Genomic DNA, 20,854 nt, shown 5'->3' with positions numbered 1-20,854 from the left:
CTCCCTCCGGCGACTTCCGGTGTGAGGCCCGGCCAGGCCCCTGGGCCGGCGGCCGCCATGAACTGGCGGGAGGCGCTGAGGCGGCGGGTGGCGCCCGCCGGCATCGCCCCGGAGCGTGAGTGGGCAAGGGGGGAAGGAAGGGGGGAATCTCACACTCTTCGTCCCCACTTTGCAGATGAGGTCACTGAGGCCCGGAGAAGTGACTCGCCCAAAGTCACCCAGCTGAAGGGGGGCGGGATTCGAACCCGTGACCTCTGACCCCAAGCCCGCGCACTCAGCTTCTCTCCGGTGGTATTTGTTAAGCGCTTCCTGTGTGCAAAGCACTGTTCTAAGCGCGGGGGGGCGGGGATCCAAGGTTGTCCCGATAGTAATGCTGGTATTTGTCTTAAATTAATATTCATTCAGTAGTATTTATTGAGCGCTTACTATGTTTAGAGCACTGTATTAAGCGCTTGGAATGGACAAATCGGTAACAGATAGAGACAGTCCCTGCCCTTTGACGGGCTTACAGTCTAATCGGGGGGAGACAGGCAGACAAAAACAATAGCAATAAATGGAATCAAGGGGATGAACATCTCATCAAAACAATGGCAAATAAGTAAAATATCACCTTCCTTATAATAATAATGATGGCATTTGTTAAGGGCTTACTATGTGCGAAGCACTGTTCTAAGAGCTGGGGGGATAATAATGCTGGTATTTGTCTTAAATTAATATCATCACCTTCTTTCTATTAATAATGATGACGATGGTATTTGTTAAGGATTTACTGTGTGCGAAGCACTGGGGGATAATAATCTGATGGAGGGATTGAAGCCAGTAGATGGGAGTGTCTGCGTGAGGCAGACAGGAATGGGTTAACCATTGAAGGTTTTAACATCTTGAAGTCAGCATGCCTAACCATCTCCCTCCAATCCATTTAAGTTGTGGTTCTTCCCAAATTAAACATCTTGTGGTGCCTTATTTTCCCTACTTGTAAGCCAAACAGGAACATTTCTCTCCTGCTTATATCATGGTGGTTGAGTCCGTTGATAAGAGAATGTTTGTAGATCACAGACTGAAAGCTCTTTGAGGGCAGGAGCCATGTCTCATACTTGCATTATTCCCTCCCAACAGCCTGGTATAATGGTCTGCACGCAATATTAATCAATGGTATTTGAGTCCTTACAGAGTACTGTACTGAGCTCTTGGGAGAGTACAGTACAACTGAGTTGGAAGACTCATTTCCTGCTCACAAGACTAGAGGGGGGAGACAGATATTAAAATAAATCATGGATAGATATGTAAGTGCCGTGGGTCTGAGAGTGGGGAATAAATACTGAATAAATGGATGTAATCTTGAAGATGTTAGCAGAAATATTGCTTGAAGTGACGTGTTTTCACATAACTCAAAATTCATTAGGAGTTCTAAACTGTAAGCTCATTGTGGGCAGGGAATGTATCTGCCAACTCTGTTAAATTGTACTCTCCCAAGTGCTGAGCACAGTGCTCTGGACACAGTAAGGGCTCAATAAATATGATTAATTGATTGTTCTTTTGATGCGGCTAGTAGCAGAGGTGAACTTTGGATGGAAGCTCAGGTATCTTTGTGAGAGAACCTCTTACATACTTGTGCTTTTTCTCCACGTAAACCTTCCTTTTCTGACCTTTTGTCAGTCAGGTGAACATTGCCCAGACACCTCTGGTAGTTTCAAAGGTCTTTTTAACATAACAGTAGTGATTTGTTAAAGTCTGAAAAACCACACGTGCCACTCAGCTTAATTCAGACAAGTTGTACTAGCTGAATTCATTATTCTTGACCCGTAACTGTTACTAAAATTAGAATTATCTGATTTTTGTTTTTTAACCAGCCAAGAAAAGTGAACAGGAACGAAAAGATGAAGAAATGGATTTGTTCACCATGTATTTCACAGAGTGGAAAGGAGGTAGAAAGAATATGAATGCATTCTACAAGGTTATTCCCCGTTTTTACTATAGGGTAAGTGTTCCCTTTAAGCAAATTTTGAAACTTCCTTAGAAATGCAAGTCAGCTGTTGGCATTGTTGTTGGCATCTGAGTCACCTGGCCCTGAACTCCAAAACAGGAGACTCTGTCAGAGCAGCTACCATCCAAAACGTGCCCAATAACTCCGTTCCCTTGGGACAGACCTCTTCCAGGCTGAACGAGCGAGCTGGCCAGATGTATTCACAGCCCCTACTTTTTGGTTTTTAATGGTATTTGTTAAGCGCCTACTATATGTTAGGTGCTGTGCTGAGCACCCTGTCCCACATAGGACTCCCACTCAATCCCCATTTTACAATTGAGGTAACTGAGGCACAGAGAAGTGAGGTGACTTGCCCAGGGTCACACAGCAGACAAGTGGCAGAACTGGGATTAGAACCTAGGTCTTCTGAGTCCCAGGCCCATCTTCTCTAAATTACAAGTAGCAGCACAGCCTGAGCCATTTGCCTTTAGCTCTCTTTCCTCAAGCTCCCTCTGCCTTTGCACAGGTGAGAAGGTAAATTTCTATGGGCTTGGGGTGTGGGGGATGTGTGTGGGTGGGTGTGAGTGAGAGAGTGAGTGAATGGGTGAGTGTGTCTCTCTGTGTGAGGAATGAGTAGGTGGGTAGGTGTACCTGAGTGAATGAGTGCCTGGGTGTGTCTTTGTGACTGGGTGTGCAGTTGGTCATGCCTGAGTGTAGAAAAGGAATGAAAAATAAGAAAAAATAAAACGTGTGTAAAACTCACCTTTAAACTATTTGAAGAGCAGGTAATTCCAGTAGTGTCTAGATGGGAAGTACCTGGTAATTAGAATCTTTTCATTAAACCTAAATAATGTAAGTTTATTTGATGAACTCTACATTTTTCCTTTTGCCACTATATCTCAACAAACCATAGGATGGTCCTGAAGAGCTAGTATGGTCCATGTGGTGGGTATTAAGTGCTAGGGTAAATACACATCAATCAGGTTGGATACAGTCCCTGTCCCACATGGGGCTCCCAGTCTAAGGAGGTGCTCAATCAAGTATTGCCTCTCCATGTTACAGATGAGAAATCTGAGGCACAGGGAGGTTAAGTGACTCGCCGAAGGTCACACAGCAGGCACATAGCGGAGCTGGGATTACAACCCAGGTCCTCTTGACTTCCAGGCCTGTGCTCTTTCCTTCATAATATTAATCTGAATTCTCAGGACATAAAGGGGTGGCAAAATTTTCACTTGCTCCTCAGTTGAGCGTTGTTGGAGAAGTATTGAAGATGGTGCACGGATGGGAGATTAATGAGGGGAAAGCCCTGTGGGAGCTATGTGATTTCAGGAGGGCCTTGAAAATAGAGCAGTGGTCTGCCAGAGGAGACGGGGCGAGTTCTGGGCAGAAAGAAGGGTGTGAGCAAAAAGTCAGGGATGAGGGAGACAAGAATGAGGCACGGTGAGTAAAGTAGCTGGAGGAAAATACCTTCAATATGGCATTTACTAAGCACATAGTATGTGCTAACCACTTGGATATAAGGTTATGAAATTGGCCATAGGCCTCACCCCACCCCACCTAGTTTATCCCCCTCTTATGGGTGAGGAGACGGAGAGGTTAAGTGATCTACCTGAAGTTTCCTGGTAGGTCAGTCCCATGCTTTTCCCACTAGGTCGTGCTGCTGTTAAAAGGTGAATTGAGCGCTATGAAGCTTCTGTGAGACTTGTCCCAGCAGCCTTGCCCAGTCTGTTCCAATTTAAGTAGGCCAAATGTGGGACCCCACTTCCTTATCAAGGAAACACCAAACAGTCGGTTCAGAGCAAGGCTGAGCTTGATCCACTTGATTCGTCCTGCATCGGTCTGAGTCTTCAGCAGCAGCTTGTCACCTTCAAAACTACAAAGAGAAATGGGTGAAGTAATCCATCAATGAGCAGAGCACTGTACTAAGCACTTGGGCTAGTACAGTACAACCAAGTTGGTAGATACCTCCACTGCCCACAGTGAGCTTACAGTCTAGAGGAGTTTACAGGCAATTAAAGTTGAGGTATGTGAGATATAAACCAGAAGGACATTTGAGAGGGTGGAATATCGACTCTGAGACGGTGTTGTTCCTTTACCTGTTGTGCCCACATTTAATGTGCCATGTTTGATCACAAGCCGTTATATTTTTAGTTGCCGGCCGAGGATGAAATCCTGTTGCAAAAATTAAGAGAAGAATCTAGAGCTGTCTTTCTGCAAAGGAAAAGCAGAGAACTGCTGGATAATGAAGAATTACAGGTAAGAGCACAGAGGAAAATTCATTCAAGTCAGGGACCCCAGCTCTCAGGGAATGAGGAGGGCCCATGTCCTGTTGGAATGTTTTCCAGCCCATTAGAGGTCTGGTTGGGCTGCAGGGCCAGGCCTAGCTCGAGGTCTGGTGGAGATTTGGGGACGTGGGGTGTGTCCAGAACCCACCTCACACCTGGTCCAGTCCCGAAGCCAGACAAGAGCTCCACATGTGAGCCGGGAATTCTTCTCAGCCCTGCTGGGGACAAGCCAGCCCCAAAGCTCTTCTCGTCCACCCTGTGCCCCTTGCTGAGTTCTGGTGCAGCTGTGGTATTTTTGGAGCTTCCACCAGCCATTGAGGTCGGCTCTGGCGCTTTTCGTTCCCTCGCTGGTGTCTGGGAGAAGCGGGAGGAGGGAATTTCTGTCCCTTGGCAGGCCCTGGGACACAGCCTATCAAGGCTTTTCCTCACCCCCTTAACCTCGGCCCATCCTGCGAAATGAAAAATGGGCACCTGCTCTTTGGTTCTTATAATCAGCCGTGGCATCAGGTTAGCCCCAGAACTGGGACCTTTTTGTGATGGAAGCAGGAAGGAAGAAGTAGGAAAAGACTCATTGTGCTGTGCTGTCGTGCAAGTAGGACCACGGCTGTGGTAATAATTTATTATGATACTTATCCAACCCCTTTATTGTCATTTTTGAAGAACTTATGGTTTCTGCTGGACAAACATCAAACACCCCCTATGATTGGGGAGGAAGCGATGATCAATTATGAAAACTTCCTGAAGGTTGGTGAGAAAGCCGGACCCAAGTGCAGGTAGGATCCATTGAGTTACAGAGTACGATACTGCTTGAGTTTTACATTGAGTGTTTTGTTCTCTTCAGGGGATAGACAATCAGAGGAAATGCAAAACTAATCAGAGTGGCTTAAATTTGGATAGTTGACTTATTTTTGGCGTGGCCTAGAGGATAGAGCACAGGCCTGGGAGTCAGAAGGACCTGGGTTCTAATCCCACTCCGCCTCTTGTTTGCTGTGTGACCTTGGGCAAGTCAGTTAACTTCTCTCTGCCTCAGTTACCTCATCTGTAAGATGGAGATTGAGATGGAGGACTAAATAACCAGGAAATAGACTTAAAGCAAGAAAGCTCAGGTTGCATATTGGAGTGATGAAACTGGAATGAGGTACCAAGGAATTTATATAATATAAATCACTGATTTATATTAATGTCTGTCTTCCCCTTCTAGATTGTAAGCTTTTGGAGGGAATGTGTCTGCAAACTCTGTTGTATTCTCCCAAATGCTTAGTACAGTGCTCTGCACACAGTAAGTGTTCAGAAAATACCACCTATGATGTGGTATGAAGTGTCCTTCCCTAGTGATGTTTAAGAAAAGATGAAACCGCTTTGGTGTCTCGAGGCAGGAGGCTGAATCAGAAGCTCTCTTGGTCCTTTCTAGTCCTATGGTTCACTGGTTCTAATACCCTTCTTTTCATAAAATGTTTCATAGTTTCTCCCTACGATTCACAGTTCTGTTCAAGTTGCTGAACAAAAAATAGGTTTTGCTAAAAAAAAATTCCAACACTATTTGATTTTTAGTATTTCAGACCACTACATTTTAATACTTATCTTTTGTTTCTCAGGCAGTTCTTCACAGCTAAGGTCTTTGCTAAACTCCTTCACGTCGATCGCTATGGAAGGGTTTCTATCATGCAGTTCTTTAATTATGTTATGAGAAAAGGTAGGTAAATAATGAGTAGCATTTGGAAGAATGTTTTCATTGTCTAAAAGCTTATGAATGAATTCCAAACCAGGGTAATTTATAATCTGATTTTCCTCCATTTTTTGTCCAAAAAGTTCTAAAACTAGAGTGCTCTTTTTCATTCAAGATGAGGATCTAGGCATAATTTTTACTAGAGAAGAAGGAGTGGCAGTCCAAGGCACTTGACTGAGTTTTGAAAAATACCCGCCATGAAAATTGGTCTAACTTTCAGGGTGGGAGTTTTGTTGTCTTGTTTGTTTAAGGAAAAAAATAAAGAAAAGTCATTTGACAACTGCCATATGTGTGGCAGAGTCATTGGCCCAGGAGAGGCTTACCAATATACTTGAAAAATGAAAAGTAGTAGAATTTTAATTATCCACTTTTTGATTTACATATGCCATTGAAGAAATGAAGAGTCACTAGTATTTACTGAGCATCTACTATGTTCAGAGCACTGTACTAAGTTCCTGGGAGAGTACTGAGGAAGATATGATCCCTACCCTCCATTAACTTACAATATAGCAGGGAAGACAGATTATAAAATTATTTATAGAGAGGAGAAAGAAGGAAAATTGGGGATGTAACTGAGTAAATACTTAAATAATAAGGTGTGTAAATTGATATGTATAGACTATCCAAGTGTGTAATTGGTGCAGAAGTGTTGAGGTGGTAGTTGGGAATATAATCTAGGAAGAAGAGAAATTAATTGGGGAAGGCCTTCTGGAGGAGATATGATTTTGGGAGGGCTCTGAAGATGGGGGAGAACCATGATTTAAAGGAGGGTGGGGGTTGCCAGTAAGGGGTCGGAGACACAAAAGACAAGACTGAGGCCCAGTGAATAGGCTAGCTTGAGTGGAATGAAGAGTGTTAGCTGGGCTGTAGCTGAGAGAAAAGAGGGGCTAAATAGGAGGGAGAGAGCTAATTGAGTGCTTTGAAGCCCGGGGTCCATAGTATCTGCATGACGAGGAGAGGTCTTTTGAAGAGTCGGTATATCTGCAGAACTGGGTTTTGGAAAAGTGATTCAGGCAGCTGGATGAAGTATGAATTGGTGTAAGGAGAGACTGAAAGCAGGGAGGCTTGCGTGGAGGCTGAGGTAGTCATAGAGTTGGGATATGAAAAGTGCTTGAGAAGAAAATGAGGCTTGGGAGTCAGAGGTCATGAGTTCTAATCCCGGCTCAGCCACTCGTGGAAATTTTAGGGAAAGTTGCCTTCTAGGGATTCACCTTTGGATGTCCCCTCGGGCAGCAGGTCTGAGGAAAAGTCCCTGAGAAACAACTCTCCGTCAGTGAAAACCTCATCCAGTGCCTCAGTGTCTGTGAACTCCCAACCCCTTCTTTACAAAAACCCCTGCCCAAAGCCATGACCTTTACCCTTCTTCCAAGCTCTGAGTTTGCTACACCCAGACAGGGTAGGAGGACGGTTGGGACTTGTCTATCATGATGGGGTTTGTCCCTGAATTCTAGAGAATTTAATTCACTTACAGGTTTTGTCTGGGGGCATTTTTGCCAAAAATCCCCAGCAGGGGTGTGCCCGGCTCTAAGATCCGCACACCTACATCTCCGGTATTCCCTGGGTCTATCCTATGGTATTTGTTAAGTGTTTACTATGCCATGCTCTGTTCTAAACACTGGGTTAGATACAGGCTAATCAGGTTGGACTCAGTCCCTGTCTCACATGGGGCTCAAAGTCTTAATCCCCATTTTACAGATGAGGTAGCAGGCACAGAGAAGTTAAGTGACTTGCCCAAAGTCACACAGCGGGCAAGTGGCGGAGCCGGGATTAGAACTCACATCCTCCAACTCCCAAGCCCGTGCTCTGGCCACTAGACCATGCTGCTTCTTAGATCTGGATATGAACCAGGGCTCTGAACTGCTGTTTCAAAGGCAGAGTTCAGGTTGTGCAGAGAGCAGGAAGCCAGGCTCCTCTCTACTCCCTATATTGTATTTAATCTTGTCCAACCGTAGGCTCATGGAGGTGAGCCAGGCTCTTTTTAGAGGGGAAGAGGGTTTGTGAGGTTGACATAGGAAAAGACAACCACTGCTTTTCAAAATATGACCTCATTGTGGGGAGGGAATCTGTCTCTTTGTTATACTGTATTCTCCCATGTGCTTATTACAGTGCTTTGTGCACATTCAGTGCTCAATAAATACGATTGAATGAATGAATGCTGTTTTCTCGGTAGGCAGAATCTAAGGTGAAAAGAATAGACCTTTCCAGTTTATTACACTATTCATGCCTATTGCCTGTTGATTTTTGGTTTCCCTTCTTCAGTCTATATACGAAGCAGAATATAAGCTCCTCTGGCAAGCCCATTGGCTTCTCCAGTTTCGAGTAGTGAAAACTGTTTACCGTCAAGTTTTCTTTTGATGTTGACCTGGAGCCTGAGCACATTTGGCAAAAGCAAAGTCATTGTTGCTTCTTGGCTATTTTTGGGGTACTGGAATGTTGCCTTAGGTTTCAGCATTTCAGAATACACTGTAATTCTTAAGCGGAATAAGCCCAGTTTGAAGGCCTTACTCTTGAATTCTATTGATTAGGTTATCTGGAAAATGAAAACTAATTGGCTTCTATGGTGTCTTAATGTTAAATCTGATTGATAACATTTTATAAAATAGAATGCCATGAAATTAAAAACAAAAAACCTGGTAGGTAGAAGAATCCAAAACTCAGGGCAGGGTTTTAATGTCCTGTCTTTGAAGAATTTCACGTTACTCCCCCTTTAGACTGCTTAAAAGAGAACACATCAAATGTTTGGCCTTCACATCACTTGGTTGCAGATAAAGGGAATTTCCCAAGGTTTCTCTGAGGTCGCGATTGTCCTAACCACAAAATTCCCATGATGATATCGGCATCCCTTTGTCCTTATCTTTGGTTGCTGTTCTGCTTCTCTAGCTATTCTCTGGGGAATAAGAACGTCTTAGTTAAAGAAGACACCTGGCCAGTCCTGTTTTAGGAATGATTCTTCAAGTTAAACACTGAAGTAACCACATCAACTAGGAGGCCGCCGGGCTCTGTGGAAGGAACCCGGGGCTGGGGGTCAGGAGACCCAGGACCCAAGGAGACCCAAGACATGGGAAGCAGAGTTGGGTAGCGGCTAGAGCCTGGGCCTGGAAGTCAGAAGGTCATGGGTTCTAATCCCCTCTCCACCTCTTGTCTGCTGTGTGACCCTGGGCAAGTCACTTCACTTCTCTGTGCCTCAGCTCATCTGTAAAATGGGGATTGAGACTGTGAGCCCCAAAGGGGTCAGGGACTTGGTCCAACCCAATTTGTTTATATCCACCCTGGTGCTTAGTACGGTGCCTGGCACAGAGTAAGTGCATAACAAATACCATGGTTATTATTATTAAGTTCTAGTATCAGCTGTGCCGCTGACCTGCTCTGTTGACCTTGGGAATGTCACTAAACTTATCTGTGGCTGTTTCCTCTTCTGTTAAATAGGACTAAAGTACCTCATCTCCTTCCCTTTAACACTGTGGGCTCCATGCGTCTGATCTAATTTTCTTCTGCCCTAGCACTTAGAACAGTGTTTGGCATAGAATAAATGCTTAAAAAGTACCACCATTATTTATTTCTGGTGTATTCCAATCTCATCTACCATGTACTCCCAGGTGACTTGAGGTCCTTAAGGTCTTTCAGCTGATAACTGATTAATGTTGAAGTATGGGGTGGAGGGGGCGAGGACTGCGCTTTTGTTTCTTTTGGATTGGTTTGCCTCTTGTTTAATGCTAAGGGCCAAATCTTGCCTCTGTGCCCCAACCTTGTTTCGCAGTGTGGCTCCATCAGACAAGAATTGGACTGAGTTTGTATGATGTGGCTGGACAAGGTTACCTACGGGAATCGGTAAGCGAGTTTCACCGGCCACTTTTGGTATTGAATTCTTTTAATCGAGAAGAAAGGTCAGTTTGGAGCTGGATTAGGTCTGATCGGAAGTGGTCCTTTAAAGACAACCATATAATGGGTGGCCCCTAAGAATGACAAGAGCCTGAAGGGAATTCATTCCAGCGGCCTAGCTTTGCCCTTTGAGAAATACCTAATTATTCAAGCACACAGTATTCAACATAATGTTCAGCGCATGCAATGAGCATATTGGCCATTCTTTTACTCTATTGATAGGAGTTGCCCCGGCCCCCTTAATTCCCCCCCAAAATGGTCACAAAATTAATTTGGGCATTGTGGGATATTACCACTTGTTAATTTTTAATAAGTAAATAGCCACGAGTATTAGTGGAATTTAAGTGTTCATCTACTGAAGCTCTTCTTCATTTCTCAGGATTTAGAAAACTACATTTTGGAACTTATACCAACTCTACCCCAGTTGGATGGACTAGAGAAATCCTTTTACTCTTTCTACGTCTGCACCGCAGTTAGAAAGTTCTTCTTCTTTTTAGACCCTCTCAGAACAGGTAAAACCATTTGTCAGACTTGAGAATCGTGGTGGGAATAGTTTTCGTCCCTAAAAGTGAGAAGAATGTCTTGAGACTATGACAGCATTTTCCCCCGAGGGTCTTGTTTGTCCTTCATGCCCAGATTATTGAGGCACCCATCTCTGATTCTCTGTGTTGGCATGAGCTGGGTAGGACTATGAACTTCTTTGGTTACAATACTCTTTCACGGTTGCTTAGGGGGAGCGTTATGGGAATCATTCTAATTAACCCTCTCCATCTGGCTGGTCGTGGGCAGGGAACGTACCTGCCGACTCTGTCGTCTTATTATATCGTACTCTCCCAAGCACTCAATAGAGTGCTTTGCAACCAGTAAGTACTCAATAAATATGATTGATTAGGTACCCATGGCCAGCAAAAGATACAGACTATTATCCTTGCCCATAAAACAGGGTGACCCCTGTGTTTTCTAAAAATTGTACCTTTTGGTGGAAGTGACACAAAGAGTTTTTAATCAGTAGTATTTACTGAGCACTTATTGTGTGCAGAACACTGTACTAGGCACTCGGGAGAGTAAAGTACAACAGAGTTGGTAGACACATTCCCTGCCGACAATGAGCGTACAGTCTAGAGGGGCAGATGCTAAAACTGTCTAATTCATAGGGATTGGGAACCTGAATTCTGTGTACAGCCCTGACAGCTTAATGAAATCTGTGAAGTTCCTCCCGATCAACAGTTCAGAACCCCTGCCCTAGGGGGACTTGGGTGCTCCTGGGAAATTACCCATTCGCTTCCTTAGGTACCCCAGGCCAGACCTAAAATTCATCAAGCTGCCCACTTTTTTGTCAGCAGGGAATCCTCTTCCTGTTTACGCCATTTACACTGCCAAATCCACTGCAGTATTGTGGGATGCCAGAATGGCTGTGGGCAAATGGTGTTTTAAATCTGGCATTTTCATTGACACATGAGCCCTTCCTGCTTCTTTTTCCACATCGCGAGGGCTTTACGCGATCAGGAGAAGAGAAGGGGTGGTTTAGGAAGGTTTGGAAATTCAAAAGGACAGTTGGGTGATGAGCCAGGCAGGTGACACTTTATAGGATAACTCTCATCTTAGAAATGAAATGCACTTAACTCATGATTTTAAAATGTCATTTTAGGGAAGATAAAAATACAGGATATTTTGGCGTGTAGTTTCCTAGATGACTTATTGGAGGTAAATGAGTTTTTACATTTTATTCAGTATTTGCCTATGCTTTTTCTGTGTTCTAAATGAATCTCTGTCCTGTTCATTAGTTAAGGGATGAAGAACTCTCCAAAGAAAGTCAAGAGACAAATTGGTTTTCTGCTCCATCTGCCCTGAGGGTTTATGGTATGATCATAATATTTGAATTTATACTACCCCCTATTATCTCTGCTCTGGAACACAATAACCATGAAATGCCTAAAAAAACCTGCTGAGAATTATACCAAAACTAGCAGTTTTCAAGAAGCAGAATGGCCTAATGGATGGAGCACGGGCCTAGGAGTCAGAGGGACCTGGCTTCTGATCCCGGCTCTGCCACTTGTCTGCTGCATAACCTTGGGCAAGTCACTTCACTTCTCTGTGCCTCAGCGTTCTCTGCTTTAAAATGGGGATTAAGACTTTGAACTCTTAGACACTGACACAGACTGTCTAAGACACATTCTAGAGACACAGACTGGGCCCCACCTGATTAGCTTGGATTTACCCCAGGGCTTAATACGTTGCCTGGCACACAGTAAGTGCTTAAGAAATACCATAAAAAAATTATTTCCTGGAAACAGATTTTTCTAAACCAAAATCTAATTAAAATGCTGATTCTTCCTGGAAACAGATTTTTCTAAACCAAAGTCTAATTAAAATGCTGATTCTTCTCTCTCCTTTTTAGAGTACATTCCTACGTTCGCTCCAGATGAGGTGAAAATGTTTGTTTTCTGTTTCTGCCTTTCCTAGGCCAATACCTCAATCTCGACAAGGACCATAACGGCATGTTGAGCAAGGAGGAACTCTCCCGCTACGGAACGGCAACTATGACCAACGTCTTTTTGGATCGGGTCTTCCAGGAGTGTCTTACCTATGATGGAGAAATGGTACTGCTTGGCCTTGGAGAGACGCTTTCTGGACTTTGCCTAGGCTCGAGACGGAGGGAGTAGTTTTCCTACTTGAAAGCCATTACCTTCCCTCTCTCCCAGGAGTTAAGTCTCTGTCACTCTCCTAAAGGCTGCCTCTGTCTCTCTCTTCCTTCTCTCTCCCTAAGGCCTTCATTCGATCAGTGGTGTTTATTGAGCATTTAGTATGTGCAGAACATGGTTTGATTTCTTTGGCCCTCTTCCTTTCTCCTGTTGTCTGTCTTCCTATTTCTTCCCCTGCCTCTGTCCTCCAGTCCCTCTACTGTCTCTTATTTCCCTCTTTCTATCTCCCTTTAGTCTGTCGCTCCATTTTCCCTTCCCTTTCCCAATTTCGGCCATCCTTTGTCCCTCTCTGGGGCCTTCTTCCAACTTGGTGATTATGTTGCGGCCTCTCTTCTCTTGGCTCTCTCCCTGTTTGTCACTCCCACTGTGCCTTCTCTGCAACTCTTGGTCCCTTTCCAGCCCTTCTTTCCTCCTCCTTTACCCATTGCCTGAGATTGGAGAATTGCACCCGCACAGGGCAACAAGAGGATGCAGGGCCCAGGCCGGCAACCGCTGCTGCCCTCTTCACACTGCCCCATGCAGGCTCTGCTCTCCAGGAAGGGCGGACCAGAGCTTTCCAAAGTCCTCTGTGGAGGGGAGGGGCTGAAGCAGTGTCCAGCAGACTCTGGACTGAAGGATGAAAGAGGCAGGAGGGGTGACATTTTAGGTGTGAATTTGTGCCTTTTAATCCCCTTCCGTGCCTTATCCTCCAGAGGGGCTTGTGTTGGGTAACTGCTCTGGGCCCGGCACTACCAGGGACCTTGTCCAAGTGTGATCATGCCTCTTGTGCCAGCAAGCAATAATAGTAATTCATTATTATACTTCAGTGCTTACTCTCTGTTGTGTGCTGGGATGCAAGATGATCAGGTTGGACCCAGTCCCTGCACCACACAGGGCTCACAGCCTAATTAGGAGTGAGAACAGGTATTTAACTACTACTTTACACATGAGGGAACTGAGGCACAGAGATTCAATTTAGTCATTTTTATTGAGCGCTTATTGGGTGCCAAGCACTGTACTAAGCGTTTGAGTAACAAACAACAGACAGATGCATTTCGTCCTCACAGTCTAGAGGGGGAAGAGTTAAGTGACTTGTCCAAGGTGACACAGCAGGCAAGAGACCGAACTGAAATTAGAACCCAGGCCCTCTGAGTCCCCAGCCCATGCTCTTTCCATTAGGCTACGCTGCTTCCCTGAGTAAGCAGGTGTTTTAAAGAGTGAAGAAATAATGTCTAGGGGCATATCCTTAATTTTCATTCAAATTCTTATTTTCTTGCTCATGAGTATTAGCTGAGTCTTACGACTTTGGAGTTGTACTAATTAGTGTGGCTGTCGGTTAGCCTTGGAATTATCCACCCCTTATAGTAGCTGTGGGTATATAACTATTTTAAATGGACAAGTAGAAAAATGGCAATTTCAGCAGACTAGTAGGGAAAAAGGTGGAATGGTAAACCAGCTAGTGACTTTACATGATTGAAGAAGCAGTTAGACTGCGGGGCAGACACAGCTCACACACTTCTCCTAGAACACAAGGGTTGCATTATTCACGTTTTGAGAAATCCTAGAGAAGCCAAATGGCCTAGTGGAAAGAGCACGTGCCTGGGAGTCAGAGGTCCCAGGATCCTGGGTCCACCACTCGGTCTGCTGAGTGACCTCAGGCAAGTCACGAAACTTCTCTGTGCCTCAGCTCCCTCATCTGTAAAATGGGGATTAAGATTGTGCGTCCTATGTGGGGTAGGGACTGTGTCCAACCCAATTACCTTGTAACTACCCCAACATTTAGTACAGTGCCTGGAACATAGATGTTTAACAAATACCATTTTTTAAAAAGTGAAAAATCGTGTGCAGCAGGAAATCACACATTCTGATGCCACGCATGTGCACAAACAGTTTCTTTCATAACCCAGTGGGCTGAGCCAAAACAGACTTGCCTTGTTGGAAGACCATTTCCTCACTGCCCACTTGCATTCGAGCCAGAACGCGTATTGAAAATATGCCTGACAGCAGAAAGTGCTCCAGACTGACTACGAGCAAACCAAAGATTCATTTGGTTAGAAAACTCGATCTTGTTAATCGTGTCGATCTTGTGCCTTAGATTTTTGAGGAGAAAAACCGTTGGATCCTGAGTTTTTTAAGGTGTCTCCGATCAAAGTTCTAAGCCCCAGAACTTCGATTACTAGCCACTGGGATTAAGCGAAAGCCGGCCAAGTGGTGGTGAAGTTCATAGCATCCCCAGGCGTTTTCAGATGAAAAGGACTTGGGCACAAAAGTTCAGTGTAAGGCACAGGAGGTGGGAAAGCAAAATCAAATCGGAATGCCCACACTCCATTGACAGTATCGACCAAACTGCCGGAACTCCCAAACAACTGCCCAGAAAAAGTTCCTTGGGGCCCGAGCACTTGTATGGAGAATTCTCCTTGGGAAGCACCAAACAAGGCTGCTAGAACGTGACTCGGGCAGGAGAAGGAGACCTGAAGGAGAGTCCTACACACCCATTGTTGCCCTGACCTGGTCTGCACGTACCTGAGGGAAAATCGTGGGTTGTTGGATGGTTAGTGTCTCTGGGTGGTCAGAGGGAGGTAGCCAAGATCACACCCCAGCCCTGTTCAGTGGGAACGAAGAGAAACCGAGTGGACAGTTACTGGAAGGAAGAAGGCACAGGAGGCCCTTTGTGGGTGACTCCCACAGCTGGTTGTTGGCAGGAAGGAGTCTGAGGGAAACTGGACGAGGAAACCAGAAAAACGCCTAAGCATAAAGTTTCTTGAGGATCAACCTTTGTTCAGATCTAATTTGACTCTGCCCTGGAATGAGGGAAGATTAGGTTTCTTTCTGTTGGTTTTTTGGTTATTTGGGGGGCTGGCATAACAGGTATAGCTGTGCGGTGGCAGGGTACTTTGAGCTCTTAGACCCGGGCCATCTGTGTTCGAGATTCTTGATTTTTCTTTCAAGCGAAGGCCTCCCTCCTGCATTTTGTGTGCAAAGGGAATGGGTGGTGCCCATTTTAGTGGAATAAGGCAGAGGTGTATGAGCTAGGGCTGCCCAGGAGGGAGCCAGACGGGCCCATGAGAGGAAGGTATTTTACAGACAGCCTATAGCTAAAGCCCGCTGTGTGACTTTGGGCAAGTCACTTTAACTTATTTGTGCCTCAGTTTCCTCATCTGTAAAATGGGGGTTCAATACCTGTTCTCCCTCCTACTTAGACAATGAGCCCCATGTGGGACAGGGACTGTATCCAGTCTGATTAACATATCGACCCCAGTGTTTAGAACAGTACTTGACACACAATAAGCTCTTAACAAATAACATAAAAATGTCTATTCTCCCTTAGTCCGACCTGATTATCTTAAATTTCCCCCTGCATTTAGTACAGTGCTTGGTACATAGTAGGTTCTTAAATACCACAGTAATAATTATCATTACAGTCTGTCAAAATTGGTTGCAGGAGGCAGAAGCACTAGTGTGGGCCAATGAGAATAGGTAATTAAAAATCACTGGCCATTTCTATTCCATAATTCAGACTTTAACTTGTAATATCAAGAACTGTAATGAGCGTTGCTTTAATGCTGCAAGTCTAATTGAAAGTACGCGAACACCCCTCTTAAATGCCACTGCTAGGCTGTTAAGTTTAAGAGAAGCAGCGTGACCTAGGGGTTAGAGCATGGGCCTGGGAGTCAGAAGGACCTGGTTTGTAATCCCGCCTCTGCCACTTGTCTGCTGTGTGACCTTGGGCAAGTCATTTCACTTCTCTGGGCCTCAGTGACCTCATCTGTACAATGGGGATTAAGACTGTGAACCCCATGTGGGACATGGAAAATGTCCAACCTGATTAACTTTTATCTACTCCAGCACTTAGTACAGTGCCTGGCACATAGTAAGCACTTAAAAAATACCATTAAAAAAAAAAACAAAACTCCACAATGTTATGAGCGCTTTAGTGTCTCTCAATTTCATGACTTTTCCGTCCCATTTTTGTCTAAAATTGCTCCCCTTGTCGGAGTTAACTCTGGGTTGCCCCTTTAATGAGTATCATTTTCTTTTCTTTTAGGATTACAAAACCTACTTGGACTTTGTGCTGGCCTTAGAAAATCGCAAGGAACCTGCAGCTCTGCAATACATTTTTAAACTGCTCGACATAGAGAACAAAGGCTTCCTGAATGTCTTTTCCCTTAATTATTTCTTCCGGGTAAGTCTTCCGGAAGTAAGTAGAGGGGATTGGATTCCACGTTTCATTAGCATTCTCTTTAGTACACTGTTTACAGCAGCCCTTTAAGAACCCAGCCCCGGAAGGCACGTTGACATCATTGTCGAGTGTTTCCAGTAGAGGAAAGAAATCTGGTGCTGCAAGTTTTGGAAGGAAATTATACTCTGTTTCACCTGAATTTAAAAGCTAGTTACAAACCAAACTAATTTGGTCAAATTAAAAGCATTAAGAAGAGAATGTTTTGGCCGAGGTATATTTGAAAGAAAACTAATGTGGACTTCTACAGAATAAAGGGAAAAATCCTGTTCAGAGCTAAACTTGAAACCTGGGTATTCTAACCAGTTGAATGAACAGGGCTGGCAGCAGATATCAGGCCACCACCCGTTGGGAAAGTGTGTTTCTCTGTCATCGTGCCACTTCTTGACCAAGCGCCCCGGGCACGTTGGCTCTGAGACCCCAGTTTCCACCCCGAGCATCTGTTGCCATCTTCCTTTGCTTACTATCTGAAGCAGATCCTGTGCCGAAGTTGAAACTACCACCTAGCTAGGAGAGCCTTCCTGAAAAGGGAAAACAGGTTGGGTGAATCTTGCCTTCCCCGGCCCAAGGGTGAAAGGAGTGTGGCTGAATCAATGGAATGTCCTTCCTAGGATTTTTGGTACTGTCATTTAATGCTTTTATCTGACCCCACCTGAGGCTGTTTTGTTCATCTGTGCCTCTCTGGGATCCCTTAAGTATCTGACAGCAGAAATCCTCAGGCTCTGAATTAGTAAGGCGGGGTGCCGGTTTAACCTGGATTTGATGTGTTCTCAAAGGAGGTTGCTCTTCCTCCCTCATCACAAAGTACTTCTGCGCCTCAGTTCTCTCATCTCTAAAATGGGGAGTAATACTGAGCCCCATGTGGGACAGGGACCGAGTCCAACCTGATTAACTTGTATCTACCCCAGCGCTTAGTACGGTGCCTGGCACATAGTGAGTGCTTAACAAGTACTGTTTTGAAAAAAAGAAAAAAAATACTTTACCAATATCCTGAAACTCATCCATCTCTGGGGTGGCTCGGAGCCTCTCGAAGCAGCCTTCTCGGGGGTCCACTTGGGTTCGGGCCGTCCCTTCTAAGGGGTCAGCTTGGCTTAGGGCAGGGAGGCTGGCCAAAGCGAGGTCAAAGTGGAGTTGAACTCTCAGGCACCTCTCCCAGCTCTTCCACCCCCCAGGGCCCCTTGACTGGGGATTTTTTTGGTTTGAGAGGTTAGCCCCGTTTCCAAGGGGCTTTAGAGTCACCCAGGAGCTGGGTGAGACTGAAGGTCATTCAAAAGTTGCTGGCGGGAGGCAGCAGTGAGAAGGGTCATCTCCTTTCAAGACAGTTCACTTGCAATTCTTGCAGACTCCTCCCTGCTTCACCCCCTCTGGAGACCATGGATGTACGGGGCTTTAGAGTATGAAAGCCAGCATTGTCCCAGATCACACTGTGTTCTAGTCCACATCTCATCATTTCTGGAATTGAAACCTTATCTTTGCTCAGTCGCGATTTTCTGTTCTGCAGGCTATCCAGGAACTAATGAAACTCCACGGACAAGACCCCGTTTCATTTCAGGATGTCAAGGTTACTCATTCCCTTTGGTTTATCAAGTCCCAGTTCAGTGTTTACGGTAGACTTGTGACATTTATTGGAAAGCCAAGTGAAAACAGCTAAGTCATTCGTATTGAAGTTGAACTTCCCTCCCGTTGCTCCTGGCTCAAGCCCCGGGAGTAATAGCGGAAGTTGCTGCCGTATAAGCAGCAGCGTGGCAGAGTGGATCGAGCACGACCCCAGGAGTCAGGTCATCGGTTCTAATCCCAGCTCTGCCTCCTGTCTGCTTTGTGATCTTGAGCAAGTCACTTCACTTCTCTGTCTGTCAGTGTGAAATGGGGATTGAGACTGAGCCCCATATGGGACAGAGACCATGTCCAACCCGTTTTGCTTGTATCCACCCCAGTGCTTCGTACAGTGCCAGGCACATAGTAAGCACTTAACAAATACCATAATTATTCTTCCCATTGTTTATATTGTAACTTATCCAGGATGAGGGCAGTCTGTGCTGCTGCTTTCTTCTGATAAAGCTTTGCAAGTCAGAACTCTGCTAGGAAGAACTCCCTTCCCTGTCATTGAGGCTCATTCAAGGAGCCTGGCTTTGCTAGCCTGTGTGGGCACCTGAGGCTAGATTTCACCTCACCCAAGCTCTCCTTGCCCTGGCCCTCTGCCTCGCTCCCCTACACAGTGCCTGAACCGTTTCCCTCCCCGCATAGCTCCTTCCCACCCCACCTTCAGACAGGGCTCTGCCTGCTTAGCTAATAAAGAATTCTGCTTATCGGTTGAATGTGGGATAGAAAGCATTAACAGAAGAAAATCGACCTGGCTCAAGACAGAATTCTGGATTTTAGATGGCTGGTTCAGGGTCCAGGCTCCAGAGACCATGAGTGCGTCATCCCAGGGGAAATGATTCCATTCCTCACGCCCCCACTAAACTCAGCTCTCTTTTCCAGGATGAAATCTTTGACATGGTGAAACCCAAGGATCCTTTGAAAATAACCCTTCAGGATCTAATCAACAGCAATCAGGGTGACACGGTCACCGCCATTCTAATCGATCTGAATGGCTTCTGGACCTATGAGAACAGAGAGGCCCTCGTAGCCAACGATAATGACAGCGCGGCGGACCTTGAAGACACATGACCTCCAACAGCCTCAGCCGCGAATGCTGATCTAAGCCCTTTGAAGCCGAGACCTTAGTTGAGGTCCAAACACCTGGAATTTGTGTTCGTCCACGGCACTCAGTGGGACCTCTAAGTGGGCACCGTTGAAAACTCGACATAGAAATAGGACTTGTCAGGAGGTTAAAGAAACGGACTTTAAGGCCGGCAGACCCTGAACAGCTGATTGAAAAACGGGCACACTGGCCACGGCCAGGCAGGCGGTAACATTTTTAAAGCAGAGCTGTTTCTTTGGGAAGGATGAATGGTTGAGGCAAAGGTTGTGTTGTTTTATAAACCACTGTTTTATAAAGTACGCACATTGTGAAATTTGAGTTGAGGTTGTCTTATCGTGAAGCTTCCCCACTGGGGCTTGCCAGGTGGCCTCGGGCAAGGAGGGGCTCACTATCCCTCGTTTCCCAAGAGGGAAGGGAGGAACCTGGGCACAGGACCACTACCGGTGCCTGGCCAGTGCCGCTGCTCCCGGCTCCTGAACCCCCTTGTCATTTTATCCACTTCTGCCTCGGCTCAGGTGAGTCACCGCCTGCCCACCTTACTCTTGTGAGTTACTTGGGGGCCACGGGCTGGGGCTCTAACTTAGCTACGTACTTTCCCAGCGTTTAGGATGTGATTCTGTGGTGATAGGTGCACTTCTCTCTGCCTCAGTTCCGTCATCGCTAAAATGGGGATTCAGACCGTGAGCCCTACGTGGGACAGGGACTGTGTCCAATACCATTACCTTGTAATAATAATAATAATGTTGGTATTTGTTAAGCGCTTACTATGTGCAAAGCACTGTTCTAAGCGCTGGGGTAGATACAGGGTAATCAGTTTGTCCCACGTGAGGCTCACAGTTTTAATCCCCATTTTACAGTTGAGGTAAGTGAGGCACAGAAGTCAAGTGACTTGCCCAAGGTCACACAGATGACAAGTGGCAGAGCTGGGATTCGAACCCAAGACCTTTGACTCCCAAGCCCAGGCTCTTTCCACTGAGCCACGCTGCTTCTCTTGTATCTACCCCAGTGCTTAGAACAGTGCCTGGCACACAGTAAATGCTTAACAAATACCATTATTATCAGTAGTAGTAGTAAAGTGTCTACTATGTGCAACTGGGGCCCCAGACAAAGCAACAACCTCTGACACCAAACCGGTCTAGTATGCCAGTCTGGGACTCACAGGGAAAGGACTGCTGAAGCCAGGTGGAGAGAGACACTAATTACTCTTTATTGTTCCTTCTTAAAGGAGGGGAAGAAAAAACTCTGTTTACTAGCTCCTTGAAGGAACGAGGCTTAATGCCTTCCCGCAAGCTTTCCTTGAACAGCCACCGCCAGCTCTTATACCGAAAGACCAAAATGCAATTAACATTTGCGAGACTAATATGATTTACAAGGCTGGA

At 45.6% G+C, this 20,854-nt stretch overlaps 1 protein-coding gene across 1 annotated transcript; it reads left to right on the top strand.

Moving 5' to 3' along the window:
- Positions 1-8: 8 nt before the first annotated feature.
- On the top strand, positions 9-19,793 carry PPP2R3C (protein phosphatase 2 regulatory subunit B''gamma). Its single transcript, XM_029079487.2, has 13 exons — positions 9-115; positions 1,851-1,978; positions 4,115-4,219; positions 4,909-5,021; positions 5,844-5,941; positions 9,732-9,802; positions 10,233-10,365; positions 11,502-11,557; positions 11,638-11,713; positions 12,317-12,453; positions 16,580-16,717; positions 18,273-18,332; positions 19,253-19,793. Exons 1-13 carry the CDS (start codon positions 58-60, stop codon positions 19,439-19,441), a joined length of 1,362 nt encoding a protein of 453 aa, XP_028935320.1. The 5' UTR covers positions 9-57; the 3' UTR covers positions 19,442-19,793.
- The last annotated feature ends 1,061 nt before the right edge of the window (positions 19,794-20,854 follow it).

Source organism: Ornithorhynchus anatinus, chromosome 14 (genome assembly GCF_004115215.2).
Source record: "Ornithorhynchus anatinus isolate Pmale09 chromosome 14, mOrnAna1.pri.v4, whole genome shotgun sequence".
NCBI lineage: Eukaryota > Metazoa > Chordata > Mammalia > Monotremata > Ornithorhynchidae > Ornithorhynchus > Ornithorhynchus anatinus.
Note: the sequence above shows the minus strand (reverse complement) of the source record. Positions and strands in the feature narration are given on the sequence as shown.

Excerpts from the sequence above, each read along its gene's own strand:
- PPP2R3C (XM_029079487.2), top strand. The coding sequence starts at position 58 with ATGAACTGGCGGGAGGCGCTGAGGCGGCGGGTGGCGCCCGCCGGCATC. Across the intron at positions 5,022-5,843 it reads AAAGCCGGACCCAAGTGCAG|GCAGTTCTTCACAGCTAAGG; the intron begins GTAGGATCCATT and ends TTTGTTTCTCAG. Across the intron at positions 5,942-9,731 it reads TAATTATGTTATGAGAAAAG|TGTGGCTCCATCAGACAAGA; the intron begins GTAGGTAAATAA and ends CTTGTTTCGCAG.